General features: G+C 44.3%; 1 protein-coding gene across 1 annotated transcript in view; it reads right to left on the bottom strand.

Moving 5' to 3' along the window:
* Positions 1–19,641, bottom strand: part of LOC115089379 (sodium-coupled neutral amino acid transporter 3-like) — an 89,624-nt gene that overhangs the window by 50,826 nt on the left and 19,157 nt on the right. The window contains exons 4-5 of the mRNA XM_029597470.1: positions 6,501–6,559; positions 3,451–3,627 (exon numbers count right to left, since the gene is read on the bottom strand). Coding sequence (XP_029453330.1) covers positions 3,451–3,627; positions 6,501–6,559 — 236 coding nt within the window. The remainder of the gene's footprint in view (positions 1–3,450; positions 3,628–6,500; positions 6,560–19,641) is intronic.

Genomic DNA, 19,641 nt, shown 5'->3' with positions numbered 1-19,641 from the left:
TTAAGAAAGAAACATTTTTAATTATAAAGAAAAGAGACAGTAACAACTTTCTGACACCAAAGCTAAAGGCACCAGCAAAGTAGCAGATACCACAGCCTTCTTTTCAGATTTCTTCAAGAAAACTGTCAAATTTAGGTAATCAATTTCTTGGTGTGAATCCATGCATTGACCCTCGGCCAGTTCCCTTTTAAATTGTGGTACGTAGTAAATCCTTGTTAATAGGAGGAATATTCTGCTCTGGAATCTTCAAAGTTTCTTTAAAGGAATCTCTTAAATAAATCCAAAGGAGAAACAGAGGGGAGTCTAGGAAAATTTATGAGACGCAGATTACAACGTCTAGAATATTCTCCAAAAACTATTTTCCTTGAGATTGACAAGTTATCCTTAACAAAAGAAACAATTAAAGTCCTTTGTTCAGAAAAACTATTTTCGAACTGCTCAAGCCAAGATTTGGTAGTTTTTATCTCCGTTTCATGCTGTGTTACCACAGCCACTGCACGATCTATTTTCTAAGAAACATTTTTAAGTTGAACAGAAAGGGATTGCCCCATTATCACAAGAGCCTCCCAAATAGACACCAAATTAAATTGTTTAGGAAGGGGCAAAGTAAAAGGATCAGACATATATCTGATAAAGCCTCTCTTGAGCTTCCACTATCCACCATAGTTCCTCAATACCATAACCAACTCTGAAGCTGTAGAGCCCCTGCTCCTCCAGCGGAACTCCAATCTGGTGACGCACAGGGGGCTGGAGAAGCTGGGTACATGGCCCCCTAACTCACTCCCTCCAGCTGCACTGAAAACTTCATCATCTGTCGGCGCCAGGGCCCCAGATGAAGCCTCTCCTGCTGTCTGTGATGGAGCTGCCCTATCCTTGGGGCTCAAAGATGCATCAATGCCGGGATCACTTGGAGGGCCTCCTGTCTCCTTCAGTGTTCTAATGGAGGTTCACACCTTGGCAATCTGGTTCAACAACAAAATGATCCATAGGACCTGCTGAAACAGGAGAACTCCAGGGGTAAGAGGGAAAGATTGGAGTCTACCCCCTATGCTTCACCATCTTCAATATTTCTATAAAATAGTGTTGAAGTAACTGCAAAGTTGGAGTTGTTGCTGATTTGGGGAAATTAACCATAAAGTTCTGTTCCTGATTTATTTTCAAGGTTTTCCTATTTATTATGTATCATATATCTTTAACAAAACATTATCTTGAGTTCCCCCACACAGCTTCAATAGTTTCTATACATTTCTTTTGATCCTCTAATCATGTAATGTCTAATTCTTTGACTTTGCCTGGTATGTCTTGATACTGAGATGGCAATAACTGAAACTGAGCTAACAGACTCCTCCACACTCATTATAGCTTCCCAAACGCCCTTCAGACTGATAGCCTTGGGCCTTACTTCAACATCAGGCATCATGGAAGCCAACTCCAAATGTTGACCTTTCTCCTTTATATCTGAGGCTGAAACCTCCTGCAGATGTTCTCTTCTGGGTATCTGTGGCTGAGAACCAGTTTCCCCAATGGAGCAGCTGCTGTGGGCTCTGCTCCTGCTTGGTGTCCTACATCAGGCATAGACTCTGCACCACTTCTTAGAAGATCTTCACAGCTCAACACTGAAGGAGGCACCCTTTCCTCCTGGGTAAGGGAAATATCCAAGTCCGGAGGAGCAGTCACAGATTCCACATTCAGCTATCCCTCCAAGAACACTGCACTGGAGGTCATCACTTAATGCTGCTGATGTAGGGCAGTGACCAAGGTCTCTCTCCCTCCACAACAGGGAAGATGAGATTGCAAATGAGAGATACCTTGTCCCAGGGTAAATGATTTGGAGGCTCCTGTTAGCAAAGCAGTGAGCAGTATAATTATTGTATTTTGGACATTGAAGCGTGGGCCCTTGGTCGCTGCAAGAGATGGCACCTCCCACAGGGAGGAGCCCTGCGGGGACTTGCAGCAATAGGTTAGCTCTGAGCAGAGATGGACACAGAAGTATAGTTTTTATTATTCTGCAATGTAGATGGTGATCCGAAGAACGGGTAGTGTTCCCAGCCAGAAGAGGAGATGTCTGATGGCAATGATCCGTTCTGAGGGCTGCAAGATGGAAAAGGTAGTTCCATAGTCTCACTAGGTCCCGTGAGGAAGATGGGTTTGGTAGTGGTCCGCGAAGCGGGGTAGGCCGAGAACCCAGGCCTAGATGGAAAGGCCAGTGAGAGTAGATCTGGTAGTGGTCCGCGTTGCGGGGTAGGCCGAGGATCTGAGAAGAGAGATGAGACAATGCAGAGACAGAACTGGAGTGGTAGTACTCACTCTGATACTGGCTGTTGTAGAGGCAGAGAGCCCCTGAGGAGCGGAGGTTTGGGACGAATAAGGCCCCCGAGGAGCGGGTACCTTAGGCATCCTTGAAGGTGGTAGGCAATCCCAGAGGGTAAACAGGAGCAAGGCAAGGCCCCCGAGGAGTGGGTACCTTAAGCATCCTAGCTGGTAGCAGATAACCCCGGAGGGTGTAGAGGAGCGAGGCAAGGCCCCTGAGGAGCGGGTACCTTAAGCATCCTAGCTGGTAGCAGATAACCCCAGAGGGTGTAGAGGAGCAAGACAAGGCCCCCGAGGAGCGGGTACCTAAGTCGTCCTGGAGCAAGAGAACACAGAGCGGAGGCATCTGGTAATGAGAAGGGATCAGCATGGAGGACTCCTTGCTAACTCGTATCTGTAATCGTGAACAGAGATTAAATACCAGAGTATGTGATGTCATGCGGTGGGGATGCCCCCGAGGTAGCCGCCATGACACATGTAAAGGACGGGGCTGCGCGCGCGTGCCCTAGGTGACTCCGGGAGAAAGATGGCAAATGCAATTGCCCATGCCGGACTGAGAACGCCGAAGGGGTTGGTGAGGAGAAGCAGAGGCAGCCATCTTTCCAAACTGAGCTGAATCAGGTAGAAAAAAAAGGTAAGCAATAGAGGGCACAACAATTATAATTCTTTGAGTACATGGTTTTGTATGTATGCATGGTGGCTAGTGCAATTTCATATACAGTTTCATGCATATACTTGTGCGTTGGAACGTTTGCACATCTGCTACGTGCACGTTACTCCGGACCCATTTTTTTTCAGGAGGACACTGTTATATTGTCAGCGCAAAAGATCCTCTGTCTAAAAATACAATTGCTAGAAGCCCCTTCTTACCTTAACAGTTGGGCTGATCTAAAGAAAGAGTAAAGAGAATCATTCTATCTAGGATAAGCCAAGCATTAGTGAATTAAATGGAATATCAGCTGCTACCTTTCATTGCAAGCTTCCCTGAGTCACATACACAAAAAGGAATATGTTTAATAAAAAAATTAAATAATTTACCAGTGAAAGTATAAGGAAAGGAGAAGAAATCACTAGGGAAGAAGGGGGCAAATTAGGACTTCTCTGTGACTACAGAAATGGATTGCTGCTTCCTGCACGCACCTGGGAATTAAGTGTAAACATCCTGGGACTGCACAAGCTTTCCTTCAAGTCACTGACTGGATACCCATTATGGTGGCTGATTGTGTTTCCATATGTCAAGCTGAGGTTTCCACTTATTGTCCCATTCAAGGACTGAGAGGGGAGGGGGCAAGGAATCTGGAATTTTTTATAGATCACCTATGGGAAAAAGGAGAAAAAACACCGGTCAGTTTCTCCTCAATGGCAGTATCCAAAATCCTTATCTACTGATGGAGCTAGAAACTAACAACCACAGTGCTCCTAGCATGGACATTCAAGTTCCCTTGTGCTGTCTACATCAACACACAGGGCCCAAGATCCTGCAAGCACAAACAGGATCCTGCTATTCATTGCACAGAGGGAGGGTTTCAAACAGCCAGCATATGGAAGTCTGCAAAAATACATGTAAGTTACGTTCATTTTCAAAGTGGACTTAAGTGAATAAGTCGAAACTGAAAATTATCTGAACTATCGCTGTCAGCATATGCCATGGGCTGAGATGTGAGCAGCCTCCATGTACTGGGATCCTTGTGGCTCATTGCTGGCAAAGCCTGCCAAAAGTACACTAAAAGCAAACAAGCTGAACAAGATTAGTTTGATCTCAGTGTACCTTAACAGCTGGAAACAAAGATAGCTCAAGGAACTAAAAGCAAGGTTAGGAATTACATAGTTCAAGAAATCCATGTAACAGGAACTCATGATAGGCAAAGACTAGAGCAAGGATCCAGGAACACGGAAGGCAGGCAGTACAGCAGAATAAACCCTGGGATGCAAACAGATATTCTCAAATAATAATGAACCAGTGCACAGCCAGAGTTGGGGAAGAAATACTCCTGGCCCATCTGGGCTGCTGGACCAATCAGGACACAGAAGCACCTGCAGCATATGACACAGCCAGCAGAGAGCTAATTGTGACAGAATCGCCAGAAGAGCAGATAGTAAATCCTAGGAGAATGGTGCTCCAGAACCCTAGGGATTCCATTTCAGGAATGGTCCATGCCTGGCAAACACATACAAAGTTACCCCTGTTCTTTGCAGGATGTAATTAATGCATATTAATAATGCATTCACATACTTTTTAAAATAAAAAGAATGCATGTAAATCCCCAACCCACCATCCAGAATGCTTGTTTTTGTATGCATCAACGCATGCATGATATCAGTTTAAGCCTTACTATAATGTTCACATTGTGTTTATCTCTAACCTTAAGAATTTTCCAGCAAGGGGAGGTTCCAGGAGGTCTCCATCTAGAGATGGACTTTGAAGGAGGAATGTATACTGCTTCCACAGCACTAGGGAGGAATTTGAGATGTATTTCTGAGACTGAGGTTTGCAGTCTTGGAGTTGTAGCCTCTGAGGAATTCAGGGCTAGTAGAATTGCTGTGAAAATTTGCTAGAGAAGCAATGGGAGCTTTTCTGGTATGAGCCAAGGGCCATCTTGGAGATAACTGATCCCTCAATCATCAGGGTAATTTTTCTGTCTTGGGAAGCACACAGCTGGGATTATGACTGCAGGAAAGGAGATTTCTTTGGTGTCTTACCTTGGGCCTGAAGGAAAATCTGGGCCATGGTGGGATCCTGAGAGGGAGAAATCTTTTTTGGATTGTGTTCACGTATGGTGTGAAGAGAACTGTGAGTGATAACTGTGAAATTTCTGAGTGATCAAGAAGTCTTTTCTGGTGATAAGTTCTAGACTGTGCCATTTTGAATTGTTTCCTCTGACTTTCTGGACTATGAAATCTGCACTCTAAAATAATTCTGAACAAAATCTGAGTGTGAACCCCTTCTGTTTTTGTGTGTGAGAGTCCCCTTGGGCCTCATAGCAATAGCTATTTCCCAGTGGAAAGAATTCTGTTCCAGGGCTGCATACAGGTTTTTCCACCCCTGCAGCAACCAAAGGTGACCTCCCTGTGAAGGAGGGGTTACACTTTTCTGCAAGTTTATAATAAGCCATTTCTGTAGAAAACTTCCATTTTCTATATGCATAAATGGTTTTGAAAATTACCTCCTTCTACTGACACCACAGGCCTATTGATCTCCTGTTACTGATAGTTAGGGCCCACAGTATTGTCAGCAGGGATGCATGGGACCCTCGGTATTAAGGACAGCAGTAATGTGTGATTCCCAAATGAAGTGCAAGCAATGAATCATGTTCACCCTCATCTGAACTTGTAACAAGAGGCACACCTAAACTGCAGAAGAGGATAGCCTGATTCACAAACTAAACTGGGAGCTGCACTTACTCCCAACCAGACAAGCAAATGTACTCACCTCAGTATGAATTAGGAGACTCCCAAATGGATAGGAGCAATCTCCCTCCCTCTTCCCACCCTCACACTTCTTCAAAACTGCCCTGAGCTATATCCACCTCACAAACTACACTTGTAGCCAAACCTCAACACAAACTGCCCTGCAACACATTCAGACTACAAACTTTACAAGAAACTGAAGAAAGAAGCACTCTGCACCAGGAAATGCATTAAAAAATACCCTCAACCCAACCTGCACAGGGTGACACTTTGATGAAGGTCAGCTGGGAACTTGCATCAAATGGAAAATCTGTCCAGTTTCAGGGGGCAGTTTTCAGAGGAGTTTTCTGCAGGTAAATGGGCAACATAACCAATGCTTCTGAAACCCCCTTCCAGTGCCTGAAAAAGGGAACATGGTGGGGCCATCCCAGTAAAGTACGCACAGGGAATTTGTTTTTTAACTGCCCATATATACTTCCCAGTGCACCTGCAAACTCTGCAGATATTTATATAACTACCTTGGGAAGCTTGCTGGGCAGACTAGATGGACCATTTTGGTCTTTTTCTCCTATCAATTACTATGGTCCTTGCCAGGCAAGAACTGAGTTCCCATGGGGCCTGCAAGCTCCACAGGCAAAATGAAAACCCCTCAGTAATATATGCCTCGCTGTTAGAATTTCAGATTTGTGGTTTATAAATAAACTGGTAAAATACATTATCAGCTTACTTGTCCCATACAATGCCTTCAACACTCCACATCTCTCCAGCACTTCCATACTTACTGAAGCAAGAAAGAACACCATGCAGCTCAGTGAGAATCCACTGGCATAACCCAGGTATCCTGTAATAGAAAGTACGGAATTGTTGCTTGACATCATGGTAGCTTGGGTGCTTAGGCAGGACCTGCTAGATTCACTGAAATTACATAGATTGTAATGTACACATTGAAATTTAGCTCAGAGCTCGTTTTGAGTAATCACCGCCCCTTCTATTCATAATTTGCATTGGGACTGTTAGTAAGAAGGACCAAATTTCCATCACACAGAAGATATTTGGTCTACAGTCTGCCCCATTTGTACCTGTCTGCTGGGCTGCCACAGATCCTACTCCATTAGATGTCTTCTCTCGCACCCTTCCACTAGGGCTCTTTTGTATCTATCCCAGGCACGCTTGAATTCTGTCACTATTATGGCTCCTCCCACCTTTGCTGGACGTACGTTCCAGGTATACGCCACCCTCTCAGTGAAAAAGTATTTTCAAATATTCCTTCTGAGCTTACTTACCTTCAGCTTCCTATAATGACCCTCTCTCCTTGAGCATCTTAAGGAAATGCTATTGTTTGGCCCTTGCACAATGTCACTTAAAGATGTTAAAGAGGATCATGCCTAGCACTAATCTTTGTGGCACTCCACGGATCATTTTCCCTTCACCAGAGTGAACCCTGTTGAACACCAGTCTCTAAGCTTTCCCTTCACCAGAGTGAATGCCATTGATCGCTAGTCTCAAAGCTTTGTCGCTTGACCATCTTCTCATCCCATTTCTTTTTTTAAATTCCACTCCCAGACTGGCTAGTTTGCTCATCAATCTCTGTGGAACAGTGTCAAAGGCTTTAATGAAATCCAGATAGAACATATTTACTGCACTGCTTGATCTAATTCGCTGGTCTTTTTATCAAAGAATTCAATCTAATATGTTTTGCAACATCTACCCCTTGTGAAAACATGTTGCCTAGGAGCCTATTAACTCAACTGGATTCAAGTTATTACACTATTTTATACTTCAGTAGCATTTACTTCTACTACTACTTATTTTTAAAGTGCTACTAGACATACATAGCACTGTATTTCCCTTACTTTGTCCACTACTGATGTCAAAATAAAAGGTCTGCTTCCTCTTTGCTCCCAATCTTGAGGAGCTACCCATCTACCTTCTTTTATCGTTTGGAAAATCTGTTTCCAGAGGTAAGTTGCACAGGCCTGATCTTGGAGATAACTGGGGCGTGGAATTTGGAAGCTATCCAGATCAGGGCTAACCTTCCATTAGGCAAAGTAGGTGGTTGGCTAGAAGACCACATCTTTGGGATGGCAAAATTGTGGGAAAAGGCCAGGGACTGCTGGTGGAGTCCATCCCACTGGTATCTGAAGAGTACAGGAGGTAGCACGGGATTGCCAGCAGACTTCATCCTACCGGCAGTCAAAAAGTGCAGGAGCTACTACCTGTAGGTAAGTCTTGGGTGAGGGGGCAGTGGGCTAAGATTGAAAGTTGCCTAAGGCACCTAATATGCTTGCACCAGCTCTGATCCAGATCATGAATCTGTATGCAGCAAGGGCTTGGAGAAGTTTTTTACTCTCTTGTTTCATGTCTTCTTGTCATCTTCAATTTCCATACAAATTACAGGGGAAGGGGATACTGGAGAAAGGATGTTAATGCTGTATTTGTTGCTAGCCTTAAGCTCAACCGATATACTAGCCTAAGCACTAATGGGCATTAGTGTTAACACACATTAATTTTGGAATTACTGCTGGAATTACTGATGGTAATGCTAACACACATGCAAATGAGGGAATAATAATTAAAAAGATTATATCCTCATTAGGTATTGATGCTGAACACCCCCCCCCCCTCACTAAACAATGCCTTATAGGGGTGTTGTCAGAGTGCTGGGCCAACAGGAGGGGAAACAGTTTCCCTCGTGCGGACCCCTTCATGGGAAGGGAGAGTGGGGGAAAGGGGAAGATAGAAGCTTGCCTCTGGGGGGGACTAATTGGGCCCACAACCTCAACACCAATCCCATGGTATTTTTTGGGCTGGGGTAGAGATGGGGGTTCAAGCCTGGAAGCCTTTGCTATTTTTCAGGGAGGAAGAATGGGATGATACCAAGACCTAGAGGCCCGTTTCTCATTTTGGGAGAGAGACCAGGAGGCTCTTTGTATTTCAGGGGGGCGGGAGCCTGTTGGGGGTGTCCTTCAGCCCACATTTGCCAATCACATTTTCCAGGGCTAGATAAGATAGGACAGCATTCAGTTTAAAAAGTGGCTCTCTTAATGCCACTGTGTTCTGCATCTTATTAAAACAAGATGTAATATTTGCGTTAGAACCAGCGGATAACACACAATACCTGCCAAGTGTACTGTGGGTTAAAGCATAGATTGGTAAATTTTCAATAAGGTTCCTAACAACAAAAATAATATCAGGAAATGTTTTTCTGATGACTTTATTCTACTGGAATTTTTCCTAGTGGTAATTTTTAGCCAGATTACACCAGGTACCGACCCAGAAACTTTTTTGAACTAAAGCAAATTTGCTTTTCACGAATTTGCTGCAGTTTAAGCCTACAGAGATATTTTTTATTTTTTATTTAAATACTTTTGATATACCGATACTCAAGACTAGTGTCTTATCGTACCGGTTTACATTGAAAGAAGGGGTAACCAATTAACTATGAAGATAAAGTTACAATGAACAGGGGGTTTACAGAGTGGGAGAGTAGATAGGGGGAAGCATTTGGTAGAAGTGGCCAAAGCCTTACAGCATACAGTATGTAGATGCACAAAGCAACAACATTGATACCATAAATCAAGCTGGTTTTTTGGGAATTGAAGCAACCTTGCAATTAGAAGATTTCACAACATTTTATTCCTACTTCTCCTCTACATAGACTGAGGACCTAAAGAAGAAGCCTAGGAGCTGTGCTGGAAGGAGGGGGAATGGCTCGATCAGCTGTATGCCAGGCTGGAGGAGGCCAGAGGTAAGTTCACTAAATGCCCATCACAGACAAGTCAACACGGTCTATATCTTGCTTCCAACACAGAGTCCATTATTGCCCTGCCACTCAACAAGACCCTGTCTCTGCCAAGAGCAGCAAGAATCCCTTATGTATTTAGAAGGCAAATCTTATATATCCCTGAGTCATGGTTTTCCTTGTCATGAAACACTACATTTAATGGACTAATAGAAATAAGTAGAACCAATGCCTAATACACTTACCAGGGTATGTCAATGCATTTCCTACAAGGACCCATTGCCTTGTGTCTACATCATGGTCATTGATGGCTTGGAATCCTAACCACATTCCTTTAGATGTTGGCCACTGAGCCAACCTTTGAGCTCTTATCACTACCTTTGCTGCATGCATTAAAGGATGCTGTAAAGAAGCCCACATCTGTCTGGGAACCTGATAGGACCACTATCCATTGTTTCTAACTCTCCCATAAATGCTATGCTATCTAACTGTATCAATGCTGCAACAAATCCAACCCATGACCACACCAGCAGATGGACTGATACTCTTTTATCTCTGTTCACAGATAATACCAGCTGTAAGGATGAGGATGTAGCCCTCAGGTTCCTGGCCCCTCCAGCTGGAACATCAGCTGTGCCCGCTACAGGGGAGCACCAGCCACCACCACCATTACCACCACATCTGGAATCTGCAGCGGCATGGCAGCCACTCCCCCTCTACTGGTCACCCCAGGCCACTGCCATCAGGGGCCCCTTTCCCTCTCCCCTTCCTAGTAAGGCCTCCTCTGCGTTTGGCCCTGGGACCTTAGGTTCTGATGCTGCTCAGCTATTGCTGGCAAAGGAGGCTGGAAGGTCTCTGGAGAACTTTGCCCAAATTCAGTGCAGCATCCCTTGGTTACAGAGGTGCGATCTGTGGCTAGAGCATCCATTCTTAGCCCAAAGGCTTGTACTCTAGCTCCCATAAGGGAGGCTGTAGAGAGGATGGGGGAGGACAGCCATGGCCTGTGGGCTGACTTCAGTAGGCTGATGGAAGTGGTGGAGAGTCTCACCCAGGCTCAAGACACTACACTGCAGCTCTTAAGCTGATGGGAATGAGGTTACCACTACAGCCACCAACCCTATAGCCTATCAGAATCTTGCCTCCCGCAGTTCCTGGGCCATTTTAAGTTATGTAAATAGTTTGCTCCTTAGGTTTTCTTACCACTTGCCAAATGTATTTTTTTTACTGTAAATAGTTTTGAGATTTTAATAGTTTTTAAAGTTATAAAAATACTTTAAATTTAATAAAAATCTGTGTGTCTCATTATGCATTTCATAAACTATATTATCCCAGCTTCTGGGCCCTTTCTACACTGCCACATCCACTCACTTTCACAGACACACACACAGCCATGCACCTCTGTCATCAAAATCTCATTCATCATTCCTATTGGATTATTTTGTTTAACACCTGGTTATTAGGAGCTATATTCTATACTTAGCTCCCCTGAATGTCCCATTTTAAATGCACACTACACATCCAAGCTGTTAGGTCTTATTTCCTGCAAGTGGCAGAGATGTGAGTGTGGCCATCCCACAAACACTGGTATACTTTTATTGAGGGAAACATCTCCAGGCCGATACAATAAGAAATGCGGGAGAGTGGGCGCTCCATGTTGAGTGCCCACTCTCCCGATGCGCACTCAGGCACCCCTCAGCATGCGATTCTGTATTTAAATTAGGTAGTGCACTAATAAGGAGGCACTAGGGACAATAGCATGTCCCTAGCGCCTCCATATTAGCGGTAGAGGTGGCTGTCAGTGCGTCCAACAACCGACGCTCAATTTTACTCACTAGGAAATCCCTTCATTGCTCTGCCCGCACATAATTCAGTAAGACCCACCTTCCAATGGTGTTCTGCCTGCCAGAAAACTGGTTTGTCCTGTTTTCTACATGACATGTAGGCTTAAGGAGTATTTGAGGTTTTCACACAAAAGCTCCCAGCTGTGAGCTATCAGGGACTCATTTCCATGAATTCTCCACCTCGCCCACCTACATCACCTATAATTGGGAAGGACCCTGACAAAGCAAGCCTTCAGAGCTTGGGAGCAATTGCCTGAAGCATAATCTGAACTATAATTTCCCTCAGCTGCTTCACATTCAGACATCAATTACACTAGACAGAGTTTGTAGGATAAATATAGCTAATAATGAAACCCAGTATAGACTAATAGCCAAATGTCTTCTAACACACAGGAACATACACTTTCCAAAAAGATTGTTAATTGCTGACTGAAGGTTCTTGTCCTTAATGATTAAATACCAGGTATAAGGAATAAAAGCAAAGGCCACAAAATAAAAGTTCAAGGCTTCAGATGAGTTCATCATCCACACATTCCTTGCATTCCTTACACTCAATATACAGTTTATGGACAAGGGTAATCTGCAGGCTCCAACCATGTCATCAGGGACAGGCATCACTGGTCCAAGTGTTGCACCCATTGAAAGCAATAGGGATAAACCCTGGACTGGCTTGGCTCAGCCTGACCCTGATGACAAGGAGCCTGCAGGTTACCCTATTACAGCCCAACTCTTTGAGGAAAATATACACATATAACACAACTTTCCAAAGAATAAACATGCATATATGCAGCCAATATACATTGCAGCTATTTTATAAAAGTTTACATGTAAATTGTATGTGCGTAAACCCTGTCCCTTTATACTCATATGAATGTGTCTTTTACATATGAATGCAAAGGTACCCTGCACATCCCATCCCTCAAGAATGCTTGCCTCACCTCAACTAGGGATCGCACCCTATCAATTGCTGGCCCCACTTGTTGGAATGCCCTACCCACAAACCTCCGCCTTGAGCCCTGCCCCTTCAAATTCAAGAAAATGTTAAAGACCTGGCTTTTCCTCCAGGCATATCCAGACTAGATCCACGTACCTCATCACCTCACCTCCTCACCTATCCGCCAACTTCATGTCCTCCAAGTCATTACTTTAATATTTTACCGCTCCAGTTCTGTTCAAGTTTACGCCTTAACTTCCTCTAGTTGCAGCACCGTTGTTGCATTTTGTTGCACTATGTTGTCCCCTCCCCACTCCCTGTTCAATGTATTTTTCATCTTTTGTTTGATGTAAACCGATATGATGTGCCTACTAATGTCGGTATAGAAAAGCTGTTAAATAAATAAATAAATAAATAAATAAATGTATATAAGCATTAGTCCATAGCCGGTCTTTCGAACAGCACCATGTCTGGAAGAAGTGGAGTCCTGCTTAGGAAGTCTAACTTCCAGCCACAGAAAGTGACTCTTCTGGTGAAAGAGGTAATGAAGGTCCAGCACATCTTATACGGGAAGGAGTCATGGAGAATGGGATCCTATTAGAAAGAGCGGACCTGGCAGAAAATCTGCCACCAACACAATATGATCTTCCACAATAACAGGGGTGTGCAAGACCTGAGTCACAAGTTGTGAGACCTCCAATGCATGGTCAAGAAGAAACAGGCCAGGATGAGGGAAGATGGGCCTGCAAGCCAAATTTCTTTCACCCAAGCAGAATGGATGGTCCTCAGCACCATTTTAGAGGCTGCTGTGAGAGATGTGAGAGAGAGTTGGATAATCTTGAGTTTTCCACAAGGCCTTTTTTATATGGCTAAAAGTATAAGCATTCATGAAAGCACACACATACTTTAAGGTGGCAGAAAATCCCCTTATTCAGATTCAGTCAATCTCCCTGCAGAATTCCTGTTACCCATAGAGATCCTAACTACGCCGTTGAAAATGTATCTGAGGAAACAGATAGAAGACAGAAAAGAATCTAAAGCTTTAACACATGAATACAATATTAGATTTATTAGATGTGTTATGACATTTTCATCTTTGTGAAAATGATGAGACCTATTTCCAGGCCTTTTAAATAAGTTCTAAATGCAAAATTTGAGGGACAGAGGTATATAGGTTTCTGTAGTTTTCCTTTCATAAATACTGTATGAAATAACAAGTGATAAATCTCCAGTCCGCAGCATGGGTTTCCTGGAACTAGGGATATTTCAGTATTGGCCAAAATTGAATAATTTCCGAGAGATGGCAGAAAAGGCCCATCTCCTCCACTCATTTTACTATCCTGTTGCAATTCCACAGACTCTGCTTTATCTCTGGCATTATCCTCTTTTTCCCCCACAACTAAGAACCCTCTCTGCTTTTCTTGAATTCTGTTACTGTTTTTGCCTTCATCCTCCACCCGGTCCAAAACCAAAAGGAAAAAAAAACCCACAAAAATACTCAAAACAGACTCTCTCCAACAGTCAACCCTGGATATGAGATGGAGCAGCAGGTTTTCTCTCTTCCTTCCTATCCTGAGTTGCCAAGAATGTAAGACCTAGCCTACCTGGGATAGGGGAACCAGACAAAAAGAACAGCTCCTTCTCCTACTGCCAAAACTGTCAGCTCAGTCTCTAACAGTGCCTGAACTTAGCAGGTAGGAGCACACCACTGCAGCCGCCACGTAGGAGTGCTACAGAAAGTGATTTACTCTACTCCTCCATGCCTGTATCTCAGATCTGTGACTAGTGCCAACTAGTGGAGGTCGTAAGAGGATCGCTACTCTTTTTTTTCTTCAATAAAATCGCCACAAATGGAACTCTCTCTGAACACAGGTTTTTTTGCAGCTACATTTGTTAATAGTTGCTACAGACTAGTTGTTAATCCACAAAATACTAGCAAAATGATATAAAGTGGCACTGCAAGAGGCTTGCTGCAGCCAAAAAAACCCCCCAAATAGTTGTCCAGGTTACAGTTTTGCTTCAGCCAGCAGCTCTCCCCGTCAGCTTATCGGTGCCAGCTTCCTGGTGTAAATCAGTGACAGCAGTATTTATTCATTTAACCTGTTCTCCCTCTGCCAGTAAAGAGGAATACACATTTACAGCCCAGTTTTCAGTAGTCTTCATAAATTACCAAATGCGCATGTAAGTGGCCTGCAGAAATTTATGCTGGTATTTTATAAACCATACAACTGGAGCCCCACAGTTTATAAAATACTGTGTATTTCTAAGCCCCAGAAGGATGTATCTTTTCTGATTTATGTTCTGCTTTTCAGCACTTCAAAGCAGATTATATTCAGGTACTGTAGGTATTTCCCTGTCCCAAGAGGTTTACAATCTATGTTTTTCCCTGAGGCAACAGAGGGTAATATGACTTGCCTAAGATCACAAGGAACAGCAGTGGGATTGGAGCCCTGGATTCCCTACTTCATAACTCACTGCTCTAACCACTAGACTACTCCTCCTCATATGTTTTAGTATGCACCAGGGGCGTAGCCAGAATTGATTTTTTGGGTGGGCACAAGGTTAACATGGGTGGGCTGTAGGCATGCAGGTCTACTAGTTGTTTTTTTACTGATAAATAATGCCAAATTATGCAGCATAGCATTCACATCTACGCCTAAGTATGAGGTTTACTTAATGATACAAACATAATTCACGGTGATTTGTGGTACTTTAGCCTTCTTATTATTACGATTTTATACACGGCTCCTACCTGTCCATAAATTTTGAGAGAGCGGTTGTGTTGCTTATATTTAAATTGCTAACATCTCAAAATATAGATATATATTTTTACCTTTGTTGTATGATCTTTGTATTTTTCTAATCAGTTGGTCCTGGTCTCTTTTTCCCATTTTTTCCCTTATAGCTCATTTCCTAATTCCTTTTCAGTGTCTTTCTTCTATTACTGTCTTCTTCCCTTCCACACACACACACACACACACTTTCTCTCACAGACTCCCTCTCACACACTCAAGCTGTCACTCTCATATGCTCTCCCCCCCCCCCCCCAAGCTCACATTCTCTGCAGACACACATACAAGTTCTCACTTTCTCACCCCTCCCCAGGCTTATATTCTTATGCACACACAGACGCACATCCAGGCACCCATTCTCACCCACACACATAAACCCAGACTCCCATTCTCACCCACAAACCCATGCTCCCAGTCTCACCCACACATATTCAAGCTCCCATTCTCATCCATACATATACACATTTAAGGTCCTATTCTTACCCACACATACACACATTCAAGCACCCATTCTTATCCACATATTCAAGCTTCCATTCTCACCCACCCACACAAACCCAGGCTCTCATTCTCACCCATATATACACACATTCAAGCTCCCATTCTCACCCACCCACAAACCCATTCTCACCCACCCACAAACCCAGGCTCCCATTCTCACCCATATATACACACATTCAAGCTCCCATTCTCACCCACCCACAAACCCAGGCTCCCATTCTCACCCATATATACACACATTCAAGCTCCCATTCTCACCCACCCACAAACCCAGGTTCCATTCTCAACCACACATACACACATTCGAGCTCCCATTCACCCACATATTCAAGCTTCCATTCTCACCCACATACACACCCAGGCTCCAGTTTTCACCCACACACACTCCCATTCTCATCCACACATACACATTCAAGCACGTGCACAGCTTCCGCTTTCTCCCCCAGAGCAGGAAGATCAGCTGCCTCTCCTGCTGCCACCGGCCTCCTGCTATCTTCGGGCGTCGGGCCGTACTGCCCGCCGAACTTCCTGTCGGGGGGGGGGGAGCGGAAGCGCAGCGCACAACGTCCGCTTCCTCCCTCCCCCCCCCCAAGCAGGAAGTTCGGCCCGACGCCCGAAGATAGCAGGAGGCCGGTGGCAGCAGGAGAGGCAGCTGATCTTCCTGCATTGGGGGAGGAAGCGGAAGCTGCGCGCGGCGCTTCCGCTCCCCCCCCCCCCCCGAACAGGAAGACCGGTTGGCCATACGGCCGCAGCAGCGCTTCCCCATGTGTGCCGTGATGGCGCGCGAGGCGTGGGTTCTCTTGTTCGCTGTCGCGGGGATGGGATCCCGCGACAGCCTTGCAGTTCCGGTGCCAGTTGGGTGGGCCTGGGTCTAAGTTGGGTGGGCACCTGCCCACCCAGGCCCACCCGTGGCTACGCCACTGGTATGCACGTATATTTGTAATTCAGGAACACACATACTTTCTCTACCCATGTTATAAAAAGTATGCACATAAATTTTATGAGTGTAATAATTGTAAAAATCCTAAGGGAGGTTATAAAGGAAGCTGTTTCCACAGGTAAAGCACTGTTTTACCTGCAGAAATGGGTGATTGCTTATCGCTTACTCTCTTAATGGGTATAAGTATGCACTTATGTCAATAATGTGCATACTTTTACCTGCGTATCCTTGTAGAAGTTCCTGGAACAGAGTTGGGGGAGGCAAGAAATTGCATTGTTTTGCCTACATAAAGTACCTGCACAAACAGCAAGCTCAAATTTGTGTAGGCACTTTTCAGAGGGAGGGCAATAAAGGAAAATCACCAGAGTAGTTTTGCTTTGATTATTATGGCAAACCTTATATGTAAAATATTATCCATGAGGTATGCTGGACCATAGGAAGTTTGATTATCTACCTCTTCTGTTTGTGATATTAATCATTCTGTTTCTGAAAACCCAATGGTATCATATATTGACAAGGGGCAATATTATTTGACACAATATGACACTTATCCCATTGTATAGTAAAATGATTGAACATTTTTTGATGAAAGTCTACAAAAGGGAACGTATTCCATCAATCATAGCTTGTACACTGGACAAATATGACTGAATTATGTTTAGGTCTTCTGAGTTTTGTTTAAAAGTGAGAACCCCCCCCCCCAAAAAACATCCCCAATGGGGAAATTATTATTTTTTTGGTTTTAACCAAAAATCCCCCAAAATAGGTCTAGCTGGTGGAACTTTAATGACATTGTTCAGCCACTATAAGTCAAGAGGAGGCGGCATGAGAGCAGTGGCTTGATTATTCTATTGGAGTGGGACCTGCAGTCACCCAAATCCTACCAAGCCAAGAAAAAAAAAAAAAAGAGGCACTGCAGGAGGAGTGGACTAGCAGGGAACCCAAGCTCTGGTGGTCCAAGGTTGAGGTTAGTGAAGAGATGAGGGGGCAAGAGGGAGTGCAATGGAAACGGGGGGGGGGGGGGTAAGAAGGGAAGGAAGTGGGAGAGAAGATGAAGAAGGGGAAAGGAGCATAGGGAAGAGGGAGGGGGGGAAGAAGAAAGGACCTGTCTCAGCCCCTCAGTTACCCCCTAGCCACATACATACCCACCCCTACATCACACTCCCTCGCCTTGTTACCTCCTACTACACACACCGACACCCACCCCACTACCAGCACCCCCTAGCCACACACACCTACTCCTGCCCCCACCCCACTCTCACTAACCCCTAGCCACACACACCTACTCCTGCCCCCACCCCACTCTCACTAACCCCTAGCCACACACACTTACTCCTGCCCCCACCCCACTCTCACTAACCCCTAGCCACACACACCTACTCCTGCCCCCACCCCACTTTCACTAACCCCTAGCCACACACACCTACTCCTGCCCCCACCCCACTCTCACTAACCCCTAGCCACACACACACCTATTCCTGCCCCCACCCCACTCTCACTAACCCCTAGCCACACACACGCTGCTGCTAGCGCCCCAGCCTCATGACACCCAGGTCTCTCTTCCCCAACCTCAATTGTTTTTAAATTGTGGTAGAGTTTTGGGTGGCTCTTTTCTTCATAAATTGAATGAACCTAAAAATGCCCCTCCAAAACTACCTAATTGCCTGTAAATATAAGGACCTAAATTTGCAATTTATAAACACCTAGCCTCAGAAGTCCTAATTATATTTGTCATATTAGCTCTATCCTTTCCTACCAGATCTGGATCTTATGAAAGCTCTGGACCTGTTCCAGTCGCTGGAACTGACGTACCTTCTAGATATTAATTCTTATGAGAGGCTCTTAATTTGACCAATTCTACTCACATCCTTAATTTTTGGTCTTAATGCTTGCTCTTCACCTTTTTCAGACGTCTTACAAACACTGCAAATGTTTTGAAGGTTGTAGCAAATGCTCTTTGGCGGGAATGCCTACTGGAAGTTTCTTCATAGACAGTCATGCACTGCTTGGTTCTTGTACTGGCTATTTCCAGTCTTTATTCATCATATTGATATTTCTGTTTTGTTGTGTCAGGTGAATGTTTTGGCGCCTGGAGATTTTGGTACTCTGGTTTAAGGCCTCTCAGGTGGGAGAGTGATAGCAGTGCAGTGTGCGTCTGATAAAATCCAGCAGCCAGTCCTGGACAGGGAATGGCTAGCCCTAACGACTTCAACTAGAGAATTACAGATTTTGAAAGAAATATTGACAGTATCTTTGGAACTGGAAGTAATGGAACTAATAGTAACATAGTAATGACGGCAGAAAAAGACCAAAATAGTCCATCTAGTCTGCCCAGCAAGCTTCCCAAGGTAGTAACTGCCGCTCCGTGCAGGTCACCCCCATGTTTCTCTTATGGGTAGTAACTGCCACTCCGTGCAGGTTAATCTTTTTTATTTATTCCCATCCTCTAGCCTTTTAGGGATCCACAGTGTTTATCCCATGCCCCTTTGAAATCCTTCACAGTTTTAGTCTTTACCACTTCCTCCGGAAGGGCATTCCAGGCATCCACCAGTGAAGAAATATTTCATGACATTGTTTCTAAGTCTTCCTCCCTGGAGTTTCAAAACGTGACCCCTAATTCTACTAAATTGTTTCCAGTAGAAACAATGATAACACACACTAGCATGTGAACATAGCATGAACAGACAAAAGGAAGAGACTTGAGCAACTAGCTGGGAAAACTGGTGGAAATTATTAGCAGGCTGGGAGAATAGAGATAGTATTTTACAAATACTACAGGATCTCCTAATCAGATCAGAGCTCTCCAAAGTAGGACAGAAGAAGGATCTGACTAGAAAATAACTTCAGTAATTGTATAATTGCTGAATTTATCTTTATGGGGGTAATTTTCAAAGAGACCTCTGCAAATACAATAGCTTTCTTTGTGCAGAAATGGCCTTTTATAAAATTGCCCAACCAATATGGTGGTAAAATTACCTGGACCAAACAGAGGCATTCTTGGGGGCAGAGCTGGGGTGGGGCATATATTTTAAAATATCCGGCAGTATGCGCATACTTTTTTAGGGAACATTTGCATGCAGGAGTAACTTGTGCAGGATCATTTTGGTGGGTTAATTTTCAAAGCAGTCATATGTGCATAAGTCCATTTTGAAACCTAGTGTAACTTGCGTGGG

Source organism: Rhinatrema bivittatum, chromosome 4 (genome assembly GCF_901001135.1).
Source record: "Rhinatrema bivittatum chromosome 4, aRhiBiv1.1, whole genome shotgun sequence".
Classification (NCBI taxonomy): domain Eukaryota; kingdom Metazoa; phylum Chordata; class Amphibia; order Gymnophiona; family Rhinatrematidae; genus Rhinatrema; species Rhinatrema bivittatum.
The sequence above is the reverse complement of the archived record's forward strand: the minus strand, read 5'-3'. Positions and strand labels throughout refer to the sequence as shown.